General features: G+C 41.4%; 2 protein-coding genes across 3 annotated transcripts in view; one reads left to right on the top strand and one right to left on the bottom strand.

The window, feature by feature from the left end:
* Nucleotides 1-15,419, top strand: part of LOC146753929 (uncharacterized) — a 29,016-nt gene extending 13,597 nt beyond the window's left edge. Inside the window, exon 2 of the mRNA XM_085529928.1 lies at nucleotides 11,370-15,419. Within this exon, the coding sequence (XP_085386054.1) occupies nucleotides 14,778-15,419 (642 nt within the window). The 5' untranslated portion in view covers nucleotides 11,370-14,777. The remainder of the gene's footprint in view (nucleotides 1-11,369) is intronic.
* Nucleotides 866-15,319, bottom strand: GCNT1 (glucosaminyl (N-acetyl) transferase 1). 2 transcript variants are annotated; one of them, XM_015849170.3, is made up of 3 exons: nucleotides 15,185-15,319; nucleotides 3,878-4,004; nucleotides 866-3,255 (listed from the first exon to the last, which is right to left on the bottom strand). In XM_015849170.3, the coding sequence occupies exon 3, from the start codon at nucleotides 3,115-3,117 to the stop codon at nucleotides 1,837-1,839; it is 1,281 nt and encodes a 426-aa protein (XP_015704656.1). In that variant the 5' UTR covers nucleotides 3,118-3,255; nucleotides 3,878-4,004; nucleotides 15,185-15,319; the 3' UTR covers nucleotides 866-1,836. The 2 variants fall into 2 exon arrangements, with proteins under 2 accessions (XP_015704656.1, XP_015704655.1); XM_015849169.3 differs by lacking the exon at nucleotides 15,185-15,319 and adding an exon at nucleotides 14,940-15,053.
* Nucleotides 15,420-21,153: the final 5,734 nt, after the last annotated feature.

A 21,153-nucleotide genomic window follows, 5' to 3' on the forward strand; every position in this document is an offset into this window, starting at 1 on the left:
AGCGCAGAACCTCCAGTGTACTAAGCTGCTTTGGAAAACTCGGCAATGGAAACTGAAAGACAAGATATGGGAGTTTGAGAAAGGCACATATTTCTTCAGCAAGTGTTTATCTGGGTACCCACTACACCACTTAAAACCTACTCAACTGGAGCTTCTCTTCTACAGTTAAGTTTGAGGGTGGCTGTTTTTGTGGTTTACATTCCCCAGGAGAAAAAATAATTCCCCTGTACTGGAGAATTCATGCTAAACAAAGAGCTGTTCTTGCATTTTTCCTCCCACATAAAACAGTCCACACCATGAGAACACACAGGACCTCTCTTGACTCTGCCCAGAGAGTAATATTCGAAGCACCTAATCAAGTACCACCTGCACTATCTACAGTAGCAGCATTGTTAGAAGATAGGCATTCATTGTATTATACATATTAATAAGTACAAAAAACACTGCAACAAGTAAACAATCTGATGCTCCTGATGTCTGGAGGATTTCAAGTAATTAAATACATCCATGCTGCGCCAGGAACTTCACTATCATCTTTCCCATCCCTTTTGAACTGTGAGCCATTGTGTTATAAGAGCTATTTATGCAGTTTTTGTTTAGGTTGAAATTCTTAAAAGAAATGAATTAAAAATGAAGCTTCCTGACATTTCCCTTGACTGCACAGTGAAGTTCCTCCTTGCTGTAGCTTGTACAGAGGTGGTAAAGTACAGCTGTCTGTTAAGACCATTCTTACAGCTGTCTGAAAGCCAAAAGGTGGGGAAGAAAACTTGGGTTGCCACGAAGTATTTCCCTTCTGTGCTCATCTCCCAGGCCACAATTACCTGCACTGCTTTCAAAAGGAATTTCCTTTTAGGAAGAGACAATATGATTCAGAAAAATAACTTTATTTTCTCATACCTAGTGTTAAAATTGCTTGGAATGCAAGTTGAACTTAACAGAATGTGGAAATCAGCAGTTGAATCAGTAACATTTATACATTGCTGCAATTCTTTTAACTTTTTGAGAGTGACCTTTTTGAGTCATTTTAGTTCCAAAAGCAAGGCTTGTGGTACAGTAAGTGTAAAATTACAACTCTTATCAGGCACAAAACTGAAGTTTCCCTGAGAAGATATAACTAGGAACTAATATATAAACTTCTTATCACATTACCAGGGAGGGTTTAAGAGTACAAAAGCAAGGTTTTTTTTACAAAAATAGAAATACAAATCCTTAATATTCCTCATGAAGATTTTCAAAAGGACTGAGAATTACACATAGCAGAGCTGCAGCAGTTGTATTTAAGTTAAGTGATGACCTTTGGCTTTATATATCCCCTTTTGTTTAGTTTTCAAATCAATTCATTGTTAAGTTCCTGAGATCTTCCAGCACTAACATGAACTTCATGCAGACCCGCTGCTGCTTCCTCCTGTTTCTCCTCACTTCTCCTTTTTAGCTAGCATTAAATTCTTGGGAAAAAATACCAACAACTCAGAAATAATCACGAGCAACATTCATTTTCCAGGCATTCAACAAACAGTTTAACCCCAGGAAGCCCTCTAATTATACCATAACACATATTGAGTTAATAAATATTCAAATTAGTTGAGCTTCCAAACACTACTGTCTGTGATTTTGTACCCAAGTTCCAAGCCCCAGCGTGCAACATAAGGCATTCTCAGCCTCATTTGATGTATGCCTTCTCTCCTCCTCGTCAATGCACAAAAAAGGGCCACATCATCACTATACCAGCGTCGTGATAACCACCATTCCCATCACCACCACCACCAGTGTTGCCTGTAAAAATTTACAGCTGTATGTTATTTGGACCTGTGTTTCCTAACTGGAGCATGCAGTATTTCACTTCTTTTGCAGATACAAAGCTTTGTGTCGCAAATATCCTTCCAAACATTTCACAGCAAAAGGATCAACGTCAGTATCAAACTTATTAGCAAAGAAGTGGTGGTTTCGCAGCATCCAGTTCAGGTCTCCTACCCCAAACACACAGACAGATCGAACATGAACTCCATTGCATGGTGGGTAGGGCGCACCTTTAGACACATCTCCTTCAAAGTACTGCCACTTGACAAACCTGGCCAGTGCATTCATGTCAGAAACATCATACTTGTCACTAGAAGAAACAGCACCTGGGACGTCAGGGATTCTCTGAATTGTTGCCCATAGGTACTCATCGGGGCTGTAAGTGTCTTTTGCCCACTCAATAAATTTGAGGATTTTGCTGTTTTCTAATACATATTCTACAAATCTTCTGCTAACTACAAAGTAGGCACTGCCAGAAAAAATTGGAGTATTGAGAGGTGGTAGTTGTTTGTCTATACCTGTGTTTTTCACTTTACCATCAACAATCTCATAATGTTTTTTCCACCTTACTTCTTTATAAACAGGCATTTTTTCTGTTTCCAAGCTGTTTTCACCTTTAAGAGCTTTTAATTTCTCTACTATTTCCTGGTTGGTCTTGATAGGAAAGTCCATGCCACAGAGGTTTATTAGATATTTCCAGTTTGAACTTCTTCTATAGAGATCTTTCATGCAGTTAATATCTGCCTGCACCCTGCTCCATGAAGCATACACAACACTCTCTAACTGGCTGGATATGAAGACATTATCAAAACAGGAAACTATCCCTTTCACAGCTGTAAAAAAAGATTCTGGAGATTTTCTGTCAACATGGATGCAGTAAAAATTCTGAGGAGCATAGATTGATCTCAGAAGTCTGTCAAGCATCTCAATTTTGTGATAAACCACTATTGAGTAAGCAATCGGAAATTCTGCTTCTTCACTGCTGAGAGGTTCCATAATGTATTTCCTCATTTTGGTGAAAGAGGCACAGTCTGTTGTCATGTTAATATAGTCACTGGTTGTTAGCTTGGGACGTTTCTTAAATGACACTGATAATGTCTCAAGCTTTACCTTTTGAATTTCTTCTATATCACCCTCCAGTATCTTAGTGCAGTTCACATCACCAATAGGGTCTTCCTTTGTCAGCTCTAGATGTCTTCGGTTTATGAAGTTTGCTTTCTGGTTAACTTTCAGAACTGAAATGATTACTAAAATCAGAGTTAGGCCCAAGAAAAGTCTGAAACGCGAGTTGTGGAAAAAGCGCAGTTTCCTTTTCAGCATTTCAAACACCAGGTCGCTTTGCAGGACTACAGAAAATAGCCCTCCACTCTGCTTGTATCAGCCTCAACAGCTTCAGAAAAAACAGTTCATGGTTTTTGGGAACTTGGAGCATTTGTCAAGGAGATGGAAGGAAAAATCCTAAAATAAAATGAAATATCATCACTGCTGTTATCATCATATCATAGTATCATAGTCTCGTGCAGTTTGGAAGGGACCTTAGAGATCATCAAGTCCAACCCCCCGGAATTCGAGCCTCTGTGTAGCAGAGCAGCACTTCTACCACTTGCGCCACAGGGGGGATTCGAACCCAGGGCCTCCAGTGTTGCAAGGCGGCATTCCTACCACTTGCGCCACCGGGCACACAACGGTGTTACTAATATTTCTTTAAAAGATAAAGGGATAATAATGGCATTGCTATGCACAGACTGTATAGAGCAAATATTTCAAACAAACATTTTTTTTACTGAAGATGAGAAATTATTAATTATTATTTTCAAAAAAAAGGGAAAAGAGTGAAAATACAGCTTTCATGTTACATTATTTCCTATCTTTTATCAGCTATAGCACTAAGGACAGAGATGTAAGTTTTGAAAGAGAACAGAGCATGTTTGACTGCATCTGACAAAATTAAGGCCAGTAAGTCAGATTTGTTACTGAGAAGCAAGTGTTTGATGTTAATTCACCTTCAGAAGGAAACAAGAGCATTTCACATCCAGTTTAGCAGTGGTCCAGATTGTATCTGTATCAACTTTTAACTTACCAGTAATTTCCTAGATGCTACTGAATGCTATTGATAATCCTTCTCCTCAGTGGGGAGACAGTCACAGAAGACTTCCAAGACTTTTACGCGAGGTGCACTCTCTCCAGCATCCTTGATCTTAGAAATACTATTAGGAAAGAGATGATGGAAAGAGGAGAAAGAAATTAGTAAAGCACAGTTTCTCAGCTTTGTGAAAGGTGCTGTAGCTGAACTTCTGAAGTACCTTTTCAAGGTAAAAAGGCAGTAGTTACTACCTATCTCTAAAGCTGATTTGTGTTAAGCTCATGCCCCTCTTTGTGCTGCATTACCATTGTCTAGACACTCTCCATTTTTACTATTGAGATGTTGCTTTTGATGTTAAAACACACAATGCAAAGCTGAATTGCATCAAGATTAATGACTTGCCAATCCTATCTTCCTCTTCACCTAGAAATGATACATTATTTTTGTTGGTCCTGCTTCTGTTCACACAGTGCTGAAACACTTCTGTTCTGCCAGCACCTCTTGAAGATTACGCCACTGCAATCTTGAAGTGTTAAAGGACTAGTTGTTCTTTTTTTTTAAACCTAAGTACCACTTCAAAGACTGCTCAAAGCCAGGACATTCTTAAACAATTTACACTGCTACACAAATGCCTTTCCTGATAACAAATTCATTATCTGAATAATCCAGTGCAGGTCTGAATTTCAAGCTAAGCTGTAGTTGCAAAAAACAGTATAGCACATAGCGAACATGTCCCAACATTTTGGTCTGCAAGTTAGTGAGTTTATGACATCCTCGGATTGGAGAGTTACATAACTCCTTTAGTTTTTATTACTTTCGATTCACTTTTTTGTGCTCTGACTTTTTTCTCCAGCTCTTAAGAGTAACTACTTCCCAAAATAATTGATAAGAATATTTGTTTAAGGAAGAGTGAACTGTATCCCCTTTACAGCTTTACTGTAAGCTCAGTGTAAGATTTATTATTATTATTATTATTTCCTCTTTTCCTTATAGTATCCCAGTATTACTTTAGCTTTTAATTCTTACGCTGTGGATTTCAACTTGATTTGAAATCAGAATGTATGTGTAAAAATCTGAGATCCAATACTACAGAGCTTTTTGACAGCAATGATGCCATTGGGATGTGCTACGCTTTGGGTCCATGGTTGTGCCCACACTGCAAACTGACTGGGGGAATTGATCCAGGAGGAGATGGTGGATGGACAGTGCAGAGCACTGCAAGAATGTCTAACACAGCAATAAGGATAAGCAATATTTTCAGTCAGTACTATAACTAGGAAGATGGATATTTGTTCCAAGTTGGTTTTAGGTGTGCACTGATGTCAGACTGGAAGAACTAACATTTAAACTCTTAATGTAAGTAGATAAGTGAACCTGTGTACAATTGCAGCTGAAAGTATCTAAGCACTAAGTCTCAGACTTTGAACTTTAATTAAAATAAAATGAAAAAAGAAAAAATTGGGAAAGGGAGGAGGGAAATTCCATAATCATGAAAGTTAGATTGTGATCTAGCATCAAACAGTTTAAAGTAACTCTTTATGTGCCTTATAACTTACTGCACACTTGCTTACTTGATGTTCTTCCAGTTCTGACTGGCATATCTGACGCAACAAAAATAACATTCATAACAAATGAAATTAATAAAGGAAGGGGATTGAATGTACCCTCAGTAAGTTTGCAGAGGACACCAAGTTGGGAGGGAGTGTTGATCTGCCTGAGGGGAGAAAGGCACTATGGAGGGACTTTGGATAGACTGGATTGATAGGCCATGGTAAACTGTATGAGTTTCAATATGGCCAAGAGTCAAGTCCTGCATTTTGGTCACAATAACCCCAAGCAACTCTGCAGGCTTGGGCAAGAGTGACTGGAAAGCTGCCTGATGGAAAGGGACTGTGGTGTACTGATGGACAGTCAGTTGAATATGAGCCAGCAATGTGCCCCAGTGGCCAAGAGGGCCAATGGCATCCTGGCTTGTATCAGGAATGGTGTGGTGAGAAGGACTAGGGAACTCATCCTGCCCCTGTACTCAGCATTGGTGAGGCCTCACCTTGAGTACTGTGTTCAGTTTTGGGCACCTCAGTACAGAAAGGACATGGAGGTGTGTCAAGGTTTTGTAATGTTGCTGTCAATATTCCACATCATAACATCATGTGCAGTATGGATCATTAAAAGGTTCATACTCCAGTTCTGTGGAATAATGTCCCAAATACTCAGCTCTCAGAAGAAAACTACATATCCCAGGGGACGTCACGGCCAGAGACAGGTCACAGAGGAGGACATATATAATCTCGCTCCCAGGCTGGAGTTCTCTCTCTCTTGGACTCTCAGAGAGTGGGAAGTGTTCCAGCTGTGTCACCTAGAGTTCACAGTAGGCCTCTCGGGTTTTGGGGACTCTCTTTCTCTGTTTTGTTCGATTTATTAGCCTCAATCATATTGTATTATATTGTGTTATCTTGTAGTCTGATATCATATTTAGTAAAATAGTTTTCCTCCTTAGATTGCTGCCACTGTTCTCTTTTCCCATTCCCCTTTTCCCTTCCCTTTTGACCACGGGCCCTACGGGGTGGCTGCCCCCTGTCATGGGCGCAGGTAAATCTAGCTAACCTGTGACACTGTGCCAAAGCAAATCCAAAGAAGGGCAACAAGGCTGATGAAGGGCTTGGAGAATGTGCTCTATAAGGAGAGACTGAGGGAGCTGGGGCTGTTCAGTATGGGGAAGAGGATGCTGAGGGGAGACTTTTGCTCTCTTGCAATACCTGTAAGGTGCTTACAGTGGGAGTGGGGTTGGTCACTTCTCACTGGTGACAGGATGAAGGGAAATGATGTCAAAGGGGAGGTTTAGGTTGGATATCAGGAAAAACTTCATTACAGAAAGGGTTGTGAAGCACTGGAATAGGCTCCCCAAGCAGGTGGTTGAGACACCATCCCTGGATGTGTTTAAAAACCATTTGGATGTGGTGCTCAGGGAAATGATTTAGTGGAGGGTTGCTAGAGTTAGAGTAGTATGTCTAGGTTGTGTTTGGACTCAGTGGTCTTTAAGCTCTTTTCCAACCTGAGCAATTATGATTCTACAAAGGAGACCAACAGTGTGGTAGTCACCATAATCTCTATCAAGAATGTATTTCCTTAAGATGAAGCTAGTAATATTGGTTAGCCTTAAACTACTGTTCAGTTTTCTATGCTTACCGAGTTAAAAATGAAGTATTTTTATAACTGAATTTTTAGCTGTCAGAAGCTGGAATTTGTTTCTTTAGAATGAGAGTTAGCATTGCTACTTTATCATATTCTCAGTCTATGTAGGAACACAAGCATTATCAAATAACACGCTTTATAACGTTTGCCCCTCCTCCCCCCCATCCTATATGACGCAGGGAGTAAGAGCTACCATAACTAGAAGCTACCATTGTGATCTCCACCTTCCATGATTCCAAAGAATAACATTTACTATGAGGATCTTCTTATGCAATTGAATACAAGGTAAAGAAACTGTTTCATAATAGTCATCTATACCCAGCTGGATGCAATTCCTCCATTGTTTTATGCTCAAAGCAAATGAAACCTGCATTTCTTTTGCACCAGAGAGAGGGACCTGTAAACATTTACAGGTTAACAGAGCTCTTATTTTCAGGTGGAGTTTTTCCCTGCAGTCAAATTTCTCTCACAGACATACTGTGCCACAGAAAAGACTTAATAAACAAGCTTCTTTTTGTTTATGCTTGCAATTTCTTACTAAAGAGTACTAAACTCTGGTCCATTCTTTGCAAATGCTGACCTTTACAGGGCTAGGAAAGATTTGTTACCTGTTACCTAATTTGTCACCTAAATCTATTTTAGAAAGAGTTTTCCTGTTTTAGAAAGATTTACAAGCTTAGAATGCTCCCTAAACCGGCTTCAAACTGCATACGACAAAGGTTTACCATCTTCTCTTCTTTGGGCAGTTTTACTGTGCACAGTGAAGAACACAGTGCCAGAGATACAACCTCACACCAGAAAGAGCAGGAGGTTTGAACAGCCACATATAAAAGGCTTCATACCACAGCTCTGGACTTGCTCTCAACCAGGATTTAGTTTCAGAAGTGGACTTGGCTGTCATGGTCTGATGATTTTTGGTTACTGGTATTCCACATAGTAACATCATGTAGTGCACTGGGAGTTAAAGTGTCAATGCTCCAGTTCCGGGTACCTGCCCAGAAAAGAACTACATTCCCCAGGGGGCTTTGTGGTCAGAGAGGAGATGGAACTCCTGGCAAGGTCATCTGATCAGGTTTTTCTCTTCACGCTCTTCTCCTTCACCTCTCCCGGCTGCTGCCTGTCCTGACTGCGCGTACCACTTCAGTATTACTGTAAGGCCTACAGCTTTCAGATACTCTCTCATTACATTTATTAGCTTCAATTCTAATTATATTGTACTATAGACTGTTATCTTGCATTCTGATATCATAATTAGTAAATTAGTTTGTTTCTCCTCAGATTGTTGCCGCTGTTTTAAATTATTTTGGGGTCCCCTGTTTCCCTTTTCTGGAGGTGCAGATTTTGTGAAATCCCTCCACCCCACTGGTCATGGAACCAGGCCCAACTAGCCTGTAAAACGCTGACATTGACCCACTTCAACCTTCTACATTTCCTCTACATTCAAGTTTGTGTTTTTGATGTAACTGTTGATCAAAAGGGAAACTTACAACAGTTGCTAGTGTTGGAGGAACTGGTAGAAAGGTTAGATGCCTGCATCACTGCTTCCTGACAAAGTTACTCTTCAGTGCCATGTAGAAAGAGTAAAATACAACTAAACAGAATGCACCAGGTCATTACAGCTTGATATTTACTACAGACTATTGGACATTTACATAGACGTCTGAGAAGAGATATTATTGTGCTTAGTTTCAGTCTTCTCTTCTGACACCTGTACTGTGAGGGCACATCGCTTGGATCAGCTGCATCTGCTCACCTGTGAAACAATTACTCATTCCCTGCCAGTCTGGCAGATATTTTGGGAAGAGGAAGTTCAGATCACATTTTTATATTAGTGTAAAGGTGCTACTGTAAAAAAATCTGGCTTTGTTGGTGATGCATTTACCTGGTTACTATATAACTACTAGCACAACAAGCATTACTGACTGAAACAAGTCAGAAAGAGGCTGTATGGGCACTTGTGCAAGTGAAGAGAACTGGGAATAACCCTCCCCAGGGAAAGGCTGCAGCCACAGCCAGGATGGAGCAGCACTCTTTTAGCCCAACTCAGTAAGTGATTTCAGATAAGTATATCTTCACCCACCCTTAAAAGCAAACATAAAATCCCACAAGAAATCTAAGTCTTCAATAAGAATAAAAAAAAATCACCAACCCTCCCACCCTCCCCCATACACCTCAAGACCCAACCCAAACACTCTTAGCAAGATTACAGCTCAGCTCTGAGGGACACCTGAAGCTCATTTAAACATTTTCTGCAGACCGCTGGCTTGGAGCTGCAGCAGCTAATGGCAGCACAGCCAGTAGAACCACAGTACCTGCACTGTGTGACACCACTTATGCAAGGGGGATTTTGTGATGGTGCAGAACAAGCACCATGATGCTATACCAGCCCTGCCAACAGCCATGGAGGAGCCAAGCCTGAGTCCAGCAACAGCAAGCCCAGCCCTCTGCTACCAGCACAGCAGATCCCTTTGGCTATGCTTTCACAGTAGGACTTATCTGACACAAATTGCTTCTGGGGTAAGGTACAGTTCCCTTCCTACCTGTACTATATGCGCTATCCATACCCAGCAGCTCCTCACTCACCTTGATGTAAGAGCAGGTCTGATTAGCCTAGCCTTAGGCAGATTCCTGCTGCCCACTGGCAGGGCCCAAGAGTCTTGACAGCCCCAGCCTGCCCCCACCCCAGGAAGACATCAATACAGGGAGGAATGAAGAACCACCACACCTCAGCTGCACACCTAATGAAGTAAGGAGTTGATTATGAAACTGCATCCTTAAAAAGGGGGAGGAGGTTAAGGAGGAACAAAGGCAACACAGTACATGAGACCTGGACAAGTGAGTTTGGAAAAGCCTACCTTAACAGCAGGGTTTCAGAGATCTAGCTGATCACACCACCTGCAAACTTGGGTTGCTGGTTTGGACTGAGGCTTTCATGTTTAACTGATAATAAGGCTGAGAGTAGGAGGCTTGTCTTTCCCCAAACTAAGTTAAAAGCAAGAGCTGCCTCTAATCACATTCATATCAGGGTGGAATTGCTCTTGGGGAGTATTCATTTTGCCCAAATTACAGTCCTTTGACTCCTATCTTCCTCATTTTTCTAACAGAGGCTACACACAGTTACCACTCTGGAAAGAATGTGGAGGTCTGCACAACAGCACCATTCTGCATCCCCCCCATGGGAGTGTAAGAGTGTGTGAGGATTTGTTAAGCACTGCATTGTTAAGCCTTGTTGCCAACCAAGAACACAGCACACAGATTGCCAGTTCTGTATCACAGGGCCTTACTCTCCACAACCAATTTAATAAGGCAACACATAGCTTAGAAAACAAACTGAAACCAAATGCTAACTATATATATATATTTTGTATATAAGATATTGATAAATATTTTTATGCTCATAATTATTACTGCTTTTTGTATTTTAGAAAAAGCAAGTAGAACTTGCTATGAAATGGTACACAGACCCTTCTCTTGATGACAAGTTCTGGTGGCACAGGGGACAAAAAACGAAATGGCTTGTGATGTTGGTACTTCAACCTTTGCTCACAGCAGTAGAGAAACTGTTGAAGCAAGATGCTAAACATCAATCCAGCAATGAAACAAATGTCTCCAAAACACACCACGTGCCAATACCAGCACCAGAAGCAAAGGAAGGGTCTAAGGGGAGAGTAAGATCTTACTCTGGGGTACCTGAAGTGTGAGAGGAAGGCTAAGATCTGGGTAGCACCACAGAGGATGGTAGAAGACCAAAATCAGCTACACATAGGGCAGACAAGACCTTTCTGGTCTTTTGTATCCATCCGTAAGGCCTTAGTGCCTGTCACAGCTTTCCCAGGCTGCTGAGCTAGAACATCCCTCACTGCCGCTCTCCACTCCTCCTCCTGCTCTCCCTGCTCTAAAGACAGCCAGAGGAAGCAGATGTAGATGCTTCCCAACCTGTGACTTCAGTGACATACATCCAGTTGCTTCTGGCATACAGCTCTCTAGAGATCCTGGAAGCACAAACACGACATGTGCCTCTAATTTTATGTCCCCAGATAAGTCAGCTTTCCATCCAAGACTTACTTCAGGTGTTTGAAATCTTTCTGGCAACTGCACTACAATCCTAAGTGCAGTCATGATTGGAGTTTTTATTTTTGTGGAAACCTTCTGAAGTAAGCTGAGTGGAAAATGTAGTGCTGAGTACACCCATTTCTGAAGTGTCACTTGGGATGGGCCACAAAACAAGTAATCATTTTGATGGGTGGGGAGTCAGGGGCAGAACTGACTAATTTTTTTCCTTTTTTTGCTTCAATAGGAGGGGAAGGAGATACAAAGAGAAATGAGTTGCCCATCAGAACAGCACAGAGCGATGTCATCTGGCCCTTTGCTCTTCACTTCTCCCACTCAAGTTCCACCCGAGATACAGAATCATACAACGATGATGGTTGGAAAAGACCTCTAAGGTCAGCTCAACAGAAACTATGCAACTACTTTGTGACACTTCAGCAGGAGGTTCTCCACTTACTGAAAAGTGGAGAAAAGTCCTTGAGTTTTAACAGGGCATACCTACCATGCATCAAAGCATGCATGACCTACAAGAAGTTTTTCACAATTAACCTGCTTCCATTCAGACTCAACTATGCAGAGCACTTGTTCTGAAGAGGAAGTGATTTTTAAAACCATAAGCAGGTTTGCAGGAACACCAACATGCCCAAGGACAGACTGCGTAGATGTGGGGTTATTGGAAGGCCTGTGCTATACACAGTGGAGACACATTTACTCAGCATTTCCATGGTATCAAACAATGTGACCTTAAGTGCAGATCTGCCCATAACTGAATGAACACCCACATGTTTATTCCATTAGTTTTCAGTCATATGGAAAAAGAAAAAAATGGAAAAACAAAAACAAAGCACTGGTCAGAAGCAGTACACTGGTCAGAGTATTTGGGCCACTGTCAGACTGTGTAGGGATAAGACCTGAACACTGGTAGTCATGCCTGGGCAGCAGTGGAGCTGCATGTGGGTGCAGAGTCATTAACAATACTGTGCAGAACATGGGCTTTGTTTGTTTGTTTGTTTTTTAGAGATACCTGTAAGACATTAAAAAAAAAAAAAAACTAAAAAAAAAACTAAAAAGAAAACAAAACACAAAAAGGGCATTTCTTTTCTATATATAAAAAAGGCAATTTCTAGTGCTTTGTTAGTTTAGAAGACAGCTTAGCAGACATTGCTACACCTACCACTACCCACACACTGAATGCCGAGAGTAAAGAGAAGCAAAGGCAGCTTCTCAGAAAGAAAATAAATAAATAAAAATAAAAATTGGTGAAAATAAATTCAAAAGCACAATTACTTTGAGATTTTATGTTCAAATGTCAGGCATCCGGCACTCTAAAAACGACCTCTTAAAACAAACAGAAAACAGTTAAACTCGCACAGACACTGAGTGTATGAAATGGTGTAGAAAAAAAGATGTAACATTTGGTAAATTTTCTATTAATCTCTTGTCATATATATCTTGTCTGGTACAGAGTTCTGAGTCTCCCATATGTGTTCACTGAGCACAACTAAACAAAGAAAAGCCATTTCCCCCACACAAATACTTTTAGTGAGCCTAAGACTATTAATACTGGAGGAAAAGAAAATATGTTTTACCTCAAGGTAGCTGACACAGAAGTACACTCAGAAATCCCAACAAAAAAAAACCACAAACATCACACAATCTTATATTGCCCAGTTTAACACACTGTGGAAATGTGTTGTAGTTCATGTTGGCTGCCCTGAAGTGAACTGCATATATATTTCTTTCATTTTTCACTTTAAAGCAGAAGCTTTAATTTTCCCTGCAGCTGAGTAGGTCTGCAGTCCTTGTGCCCGCCTACAGTGCCTGCTAATGGCTCCCTTGTGAAAATACCGTATTTCAGGATGGAGCAAGCTGGCAGATGCTGTTACTGGGAAGGCATTACCACCTGTTAAACCTAACCTGAATCTAAAAGGGGAGGGAAGAAGTTATCAAACTTTTGAGTACTTTCATCCTTCTTCAAGAACAACAGTTATAATATTATTCAGAGGAGATTTTCTTAGCCCTGTTCCGAGTGCAATGCATGCATGCCTACAGCTACATTTCATTAGCAGCACCAGCAGCAACAAGCGTCCCTTGAAAATAAGAGATCCCTGATAGCTGCAGCACTAACGCTGATCAGCATCATGCTCTGGTGCACAGATTTAGCTCTATTGTGCAAGCCAGTAAAATAGCATTTCCCGGTCTTAGTCCACAACTATTAAGGTACTGTATGGTTTTTTCCCCCCTCCTGTTCACTTCAGGTGAGATGAATTTAATCTTACCTGAAAGGCAACTCTACACAAAAACACAGATAAAAAATAATGCAATCCTTTGTTGTCAAGGGACTACCTTGACACTACCTAGAAAGTAGAATCCACTGCAAAACATACAAAAACATAAAAGCAGTACAAACTATATTTTATAGTGCTCTCCCAGGAACTTCTGAACAAACATAAGTGGAGAACTTACCAGGCTGTGTCAGGTTTCAAAGGAAAGCCAGGAGAAAATTATCAGAAAAACAAAATTGAATTTTTTCATACGACTAGTAGCAGCTTTTCTGTGGCAGTAAAAGACACAGTGAACAGGATTTTGCTCAGCAAATGGTTGCAATTTCAGCAGAGCAGACTGTAGATCCTTAGCATGTATGTTCCCCAGTGCATTTCACTGGAGTTTAGAAAAAGAGTACAGACTTGGCAAAGGAATTCACATTTTTTAAGTAAGTTTTGGCTCTTATAGCTTCAGGAAAGGAGTATTGCCCTAGATAATTCAGATTCATATGGAAGAGATTAATACAGCTTACTGATGTTTACTGTAGGCAGAGTTGTGGATCAAAAGAGTATTATTTTCTACTGTATACACCTACTTTCAAAAGCAGTGTACCACTGTAGCTGAGCTCCTAACATTGTATTATTTTTCTCATCAGTTTTCAAGTAGAAGTCGAAGGACTGAAATGTCAGATTCCTCTTATTCTGCCTCCTGAGGGCTGTCATCTGCTAGCTCTACAGTAACCTACATCATATTCCATTAAAAAAGAAATTTAAAACTGCAGGCCCCCAAATGGCGATTCCCTGGTGCTGCCACTCCTCTTTCTCACAAAGAAGTCTACTTTTCTGAGCAGCCCTGAAAGGGGGCAAAATTCCAAAGCTCAACTGAGCCTTCTGTCAGAATTCTGAGCTCTCCCACCCAAACTGGGTCACAGAAGACTATTTACAAACTTCTAAACAGATTGCTATTCCAAAATAAATAAATAAATGAAAATCGTGTTTCTTCAGGGCTTTCCCAGTTCTAGCAAATTAAGAAAAGCCACATCCTAGGACTGCAATTCCTCAGGAGCATAAGATGTTCCTTGTCCACACCAACAGATTTGATGCCAATCCAGCAACCCAAGGCCAGCAGCCCACTTTGGGCTGCTCTGCATCCCATGGTGGGGCCATGGGGAAAAGGCAGAGGGGGGAGTCAGAAAGACAGAAAGAAAGAGAGAGAGAGGAAAAAAAAAAAAAAAAAAAAGTAGAAAAAAAGTAACAGGGAGATGAAGAGAAGGGAGAAAGGAAGACGTTAATGAAATAATAAGAAAAAAAATTTAAAAAGGAGAGAAAGAAAAAGAGAAAAAAGTAACAAGCGGAGAAGAAGAGAAGAAATTAGAGGAGAAGAAAGAAAAATGAGGGGAAGAAAGGAGAGCGAGGAGCAGAAGGATGAGGATTGGGGCGCACAGCAGCTGCGCCTCTCCTGCCCTCTAGAGCCACACCTGCCCGGGATCTCCGGACACCTCGGGGCTGTGAGCAGCTCGCCCCGCACCGCTGCCGCTCTTCCGCTCACCCACCTGCGCTGCTGCCGCCACGCTCCCGGAGCGGCCCCGCGTGTCTCTGCGCGGCGCTTCTGCAGCGCTCCCGGAGCCCGGCGCTTACCTCAGCGGCCAGCAGCGCTGTGCCGCCCCGCCCCGCCCCCTGCAACACCTCCCCTCACAACCGCTCGTCCCGGCATTGAATGGCGTCCGTCTGTCCGCCTGCCCCCTCGTTGGCTCCCCCCCGACGGTTCCGAGCAGCTTCCCCGTAGGGGATTTTGTACTTTTTATGTCAGGCTTCCTCTGTCCGCGTCGACGACGTTCAGCTCCGCGTTAGGAGTCCGCCGCAGTAATGGCCCACAGCTCCGAGGTCTGCGCAGGGGGCGGCTGCAGGGTCACCGGAGCAGAGCCGGGCGAGGGCGCACCCCAGAGCCGCGCTCCTGCAGCGGCGTCTGCCGGCCACGTCCTGTCACAGAATCACAGAATCACAGAATTGTAGGGGTTGGAAAGGACCTCTAGAGATCATCGAGTCCAACCTCCCTGCCAAAGCAGGCTCCCTACACCATGTCACACAGGTAGGCATCCAGGCGGGTCTTGAGTATCTCCAGAGAATGAGACTCCACCACCTCCCTGGGCAGCCTGTTCCAGTGCTCTGTCACCCTCACTGTAAAGAAGTTCTTGCACACATTTGTGCGGAACTTCCTATGCTGTACTTTCATCCCGTTACCCCTAGTCCTGTCCCCACGCACTACTGAAAAGAGACCAGACTCACCACTATGGCTCCCACACCTCAGGTATTTATAAACCTGGATCAAGTCCCCTCTCAGCCTTCTTTTCTCAAGGCTAAATAGCCCCAGTTCCCTAAGTCACTCCTCATAGGGGAGATGCTCCAGACCCTTCACCATCTTAGTGGTTATATCGTGCTGAGCGAGGCTCTGTCGAGCCAGCCGCAGCGGCTAAGGGGTCAGAAGGAGCCCAGTGTAGAGAGGGGAGTGGGGCTGGGAGGGAAGAAGACCCGCCTGGCTGAGGAGCCCGTTCCAAAACTGCAGCAAGCGTGTCTTGTCTAGACACGCTGTGTCTAGAGTGAGGAAAACTTGTATTAGTTTGTGCAGTCTGATGTCTGCTTGAAGATAAGTGTATTTCACAGGGTTTGGAGAGCTGTGAAATATGAAGGTTGATGTCAGATAAAACCTCTTAATACATCATAAGCCACCCAAGGACTTCTTAAGAAGAAAACAGGAAATTCAGTAACATCTTCTGCACTAAAAAAACCCAAACGTGAATGCTGCATCCTGCAGCAACTCACAATGCTTGCAGTACTGAAGAATCCTAGGAATCCCTACAAATAGGCATTACCTGCAGTGCTTTGAGGTCTGGGAGGTCCAGGCATGCTTGAGTTGTCTGGTCACATCTGCACTTGTAAGCAGGGTCAAGGAGCTGATAGCTAACCAGAAACTGAGATTGATTTCCAAGCTGGCACTAGGAGACAGCAACAGGTTTAGTGGGAGTTGCTGCTGAAGGTGGCCAGTGAGGTCAGAGGCCTGGGAATGTGCTGCGAGGCCTGTAATCTGCTTCTTTATCTTGTCAATACATTTTTTTGTGTGTATGTGTGTGTAACTATTTGGCAGTCCTCCCCTTCTCCTGACAGATGGGTTACCTTTCTAGTGTGTCTGTAATTGATAGGGCTGAACTTCTGATGGACGGCAGTATTTCGAGGTCTTTTTTAAGGAAACCCAATGGCTGGTGAGATTCTCAAGGGAGTGAGAAATCTGGAGTTAAGGAGACAAAATTCCCTACTTTTTTTATTTTTTATTTTTTTTCTCCCAAGGACAGTAACAGTCTGTGATTACAGCTGATGACTCTCTCACTTTGTTGGTTTTGCACGCAGATATTTAAGTTGGAGTAATAAGAGAAGTTACAGAGCAAATAAGTATTGTACTTTTGTTCCAGTGTCTGCAAAGCAGCACTGCAGCACCGCTGCAGTACAAGTAGGTGAATGTCTAGTTTCATGAGAGTGAACTGCTAATCTCTGGGAGCAAAAGTTTTCATTCATCATTTATCATTTCCTCTACCTTTATTACTCACACAAATACAGAAGCAAAGAGATGTGTAGGACCAAAGTAAGCAAAGAACCAGAGATTATGCATATCACTGCAGTAACAAAAGGTACCCTCTAAAACCAGCTTCTAATGGAAGGGGAAGTAAGCATCGAAGTCGTTACTGGAAGCAGTGATTTCAGATAAGTACCTGAATTTCAGAAGCAGCTTATGCTCCAAATTTTCCACAGGTAGAGAGTAAACTGACATGTTTAGAACAGCCAATCTCTTGCCATGCTGGCAAAGACTCATCATTTGTTTATTGAAGCTTTGTGAAATTGCAGTGAATGTGTTTTGGTTATGGTTCCTTTCATGTATAGTTTCTGTCAACTGATCCTGAAACAAAATGGATGAAGTGTGTTCGCACCTGGTTTTTCAGGTTGGAATGCATGGATGATGATGCACAAGATGCACCTCTGCAATGGGATAGACAGCTGAGAGATGCAACTCTGTGGCAGCTGTGAAACAAAATAAAAAGAAAAAAGTGATGTAATTTGAATTTGTGGAAGTATTGATTAGGGAATTAAATGAAACGATGGAAAGTGTGACAAAATATAAGCAAAAGTGGGGGAAAAACAAACAAACAAACAAAAATAAAACCACAAATGAACCTGTCAAAAATGTGATAAATTAAAAATGTAAGTTTTTGTCTTAAATCTTGACTTGTTTGCATCAATTCTATTTGCATGTGAATATTTGATAGCCATGGTGATGCTTGGCTACTCAGTGAGATTAAGGCATATGAAAAAAAAAAAATCAGTTTCAAGAGCAGAGTTTTCTGTGCCTGGTTTCTGCACCACCACTTAAATACAACATGCAGGGTGACAGAAGGAAGACCCCATGGCTAACACTCTTTAACAAAGTAAGCCTGAAGCCCATTGTAGCAGCTCTCCTTGGAACAAAGTGTCTTCTGGCATGGATGAGTGCTCATACGCCAGGTATGAGCCCCGCTTGTGGCTAGAGCTCAGAAGGGAAGGTCATTTTTACTTCTTCAGAATTCCTGCAATACTCATTAGAAGTAATCTTTAAAGTTACTCACCCTGGTTGTTGTGGGTTTTTAGAGGTTTTTGTTTGTTTGTCTGTGTTCTTTTTCTGAGTCATACTTTTTGAGATTCAACTTTACCAGGTGAGTTTAAAATAAATTTAATATGAACAAAGTAGGCCTGTACAGGTTGATTGAGGCAGCCTAGAACAAACTTCTCCCAAGACACTGGCTGGCAGTTAGTACTAATTATGGAATCAAAAATAGGAATTGTGTGAATTGCTGCTTTGAGTTGCTGAAAATGGCTATAGAACATACATTTAGGTAAATTAGAGTCTTCTTCTTGCAGCATCATGGGGGTACAGCAAACAAGTGCCTCTCTTGTACCACTCTCATCCTGGTGGGCTGCCACTCCCACCTGGCTAATCTCACTCCCCTCCTCAGCAGTAAAGAGAGTGAAAATATGAGGGAAGGACACAGAGATATCACATACCAGTTGTGCCAAAACTCACCCTGCTGGAAACAAGATGACCCGTTCTACCCCTGTGGGCAGTCAGTCTAACTGTGCACTACCTTCATGAGAGTACCCTATACATGATTCCTGAGAAACTGAAGGAGACCTGAATACTGGAATTTTCTATTACTTCTCTAAGTTTTTTTCAGTAATAGACTGCGTGCTCCATTCTCAAAATTGCTATGCATGTATTTCCAAGACTGTATTTAGCTTGTATATTTAGCACACGTGAACCTGCAATGAGAGTTGTCCACCAGTGTGTGATCTCATTACAACCTGTGTGACACTTCTGCATGTTTGGATGTCACATATTCATATAAGCTGAATATGACCATATAAATAACATCCTTTTGTTTGCTTGTTTCTTTGTTTTAATATCACTGCATACAACTACCCGTGGAATAGATAGCTGTTGGAGTCAGTATCAGTGTACTGTATTGCAAAGGTATACTCACCTTTTGAATTTATTTTTGTTTTTTTAAGAGTTTCATCTTTGGCCACTGGCTTTTGCAGATGACTTAATTTCTTGGAAATGTGGTATTTTTATCAGAAGGATGGATACTTCTGGGATGTTTACTGCAAGCTTTGTATAGTCTTTCACAGTATACTTTCCAAATGAATCCCATTGAATTTTGCAGACCTTTCCAAATCTGTCTTGATTGTCCTGTCCCTAGGAGTTTGTGGTTTGGCCATGTAGCCCATTATTATTCCGCCCTTGAGGGTAAATATGGGGTCCTGATTACAGGCTGGTCTATTTACATCCTGCAATTTACCACTCCTTTTATTTCTGTAAGTTTAAATCTGGCTTATATGTAAGTATTTTCTTCATATTTGAATGTCTCATGTCTGTCAGAGGCAGATGTTAATCTGGAGTTTCCCTAAGACTCCTTTCTAGATTAAGAATACTTTCTATCTTAGTACTGTTTGTCACAGCAGTTCACTTATATATCAATTACTGAAGTATTCAAAAACAAGAGGAACAAACAAGGAAACAATTCTTTTTCTCATTTGTTTTCACAGTTCCACTGATCCTTTCTACAGGACAAAATTTCTGGAGGATTTCTAATATTTTTTTTTCCAGTTTTTCTTTCTTTTCGTGAGTCCACTCCTATTGAGTAGAGTTCCCTGGTGGTAGTAGATAAGTATTTAAAAAAACAAAAGGCAGGAATTGTTTACCTCTTGGTAATGAGTTACAAGCGCGAAACTTGTGAGAAAGAAAGCTGAATTCTCTAATAAGAACTCACATGAGCACTTTTCTCCAAAAGGAATTTTAGCCCTCAGAACGAAACACTTGAAGAATGCCACACCTTGTTAACGCAAGGAGGACCTTAGTTCTGCAGATCACTTCTTTAAACAGTGAAACAAATCTACAGCAGAAAGAAGTCTGTTAAAATACATGAACAAATATACAAAGAAACAAGCAAGCCTGTTTTTCAAGGAAAAAATGGGGTTTGCACTATGCTGTAAAAATGTATTAGTGAATAATGTCATAAACAAATATTTTGGTATAATTTTGTGTCCCAACTTTCTGACACATTCCTAAAACTCATCTCTGTGGCTCTGCTAGGAAGTAGGAGTATTGCCACCACAAGGAAGAGAAATTTGTAATGCATTCTCAGAAAGCCTATGTTCTCCTGTTCAAAGACTTTCATGCTGAAATATATTTTTGTTTAATCCATGTATCTGACATTTTCTTTACTCTTAAAATATTTTGAACAGCTATTTGGCATCTCTCTATTCTGTACAACAGTGTTCACCAAAACAGATTAAACCAGTATGGGAAGTATGTGGAGCAGGTTTTAATTTACCAAGATTTCATTGAGTATTCAGACATAGCACGCTCATCCCCACGTTGTCTAAATTACATAAAATGAATATTGTAATCAAGTGTGATGCTAAAAACTCATTCTCAAGTAAACAACAAGCTGTAATGGTACAGACTGACACAACAAAGATAACAGTCACTCAAGCCATTTATTTTTATTTTTATTTTTATTTTTATTTATTTATTTATTTTCACTATTCAGAAGTGGAAAAGATGTGTAAAAAGATCCATAGCCTTTAATTTTCAAATATGAAGCCAGAAAAAATAATGAGAAATAAGCAGAAGTTGGAAAAGCTCTACTTATTAAATAAATACTAAGAAGATCTCATACTAATGCATCTTGAATGTAAGCCTTTGAAGGGGGGGGTGGGGGGGAAGACTTTGTAATGCAGATTTTCGAGTGAGAAACCAGAACCCGCACCCATTGGTGTGAAACCACCACAGTAGCGTATGAATTAGCCTCCCACGTTACTGCCAACAGCCAGCTCCCATTTTCCATCAGGGAACTTGCTGGACAGTAGCAGATATCGTGTGGTGTGGAAGTTATAGCAAAGTTCCACACTGGAAGGAATACTGTAAGACAAACTGGTGATGCAAAAGTGAATGGAATAAGGCTGAATCTCAGTTAGAAAGCAGAATCTTCTGGGTGTAGCATACTAGACTCAAAGCTTGAGCCAAACTATGTATTCTCTTCATTTGTAGCCCGGTGTTTGGCATTTCCCATGTCATTAAATCCAACATAAGCACAGCTGACACATCTGCAATATTAACACACTAGGTTTCATACCACTGAGTAAAAAACTGGAGAGAGCACTGAAGGAAAATATGACTCAGTT

Source organism: Coturnix japonica, chromosome Z (genome assembly GCF_054131305.1).
Source record: "Coturnix japonica strain WE chromosome Z, WE-NBRP24, whole genome shotgun sequence".
Classification (NCBI taxonomy): Eukaryota; Metazoa; Chordata; class Aves; order Galliformes; family Phasianidae; genus Coturnix; species Coturnix japonica.

Coding starts and splice junctions, on each gene's coding strand:
- GCNT1 (XM_015849170.3), bottom strand. CDS start 3,117: ATGCTGAAAAGGAAACTGCGCTTTTTCCACAACTCGCGTTTCAGACTT.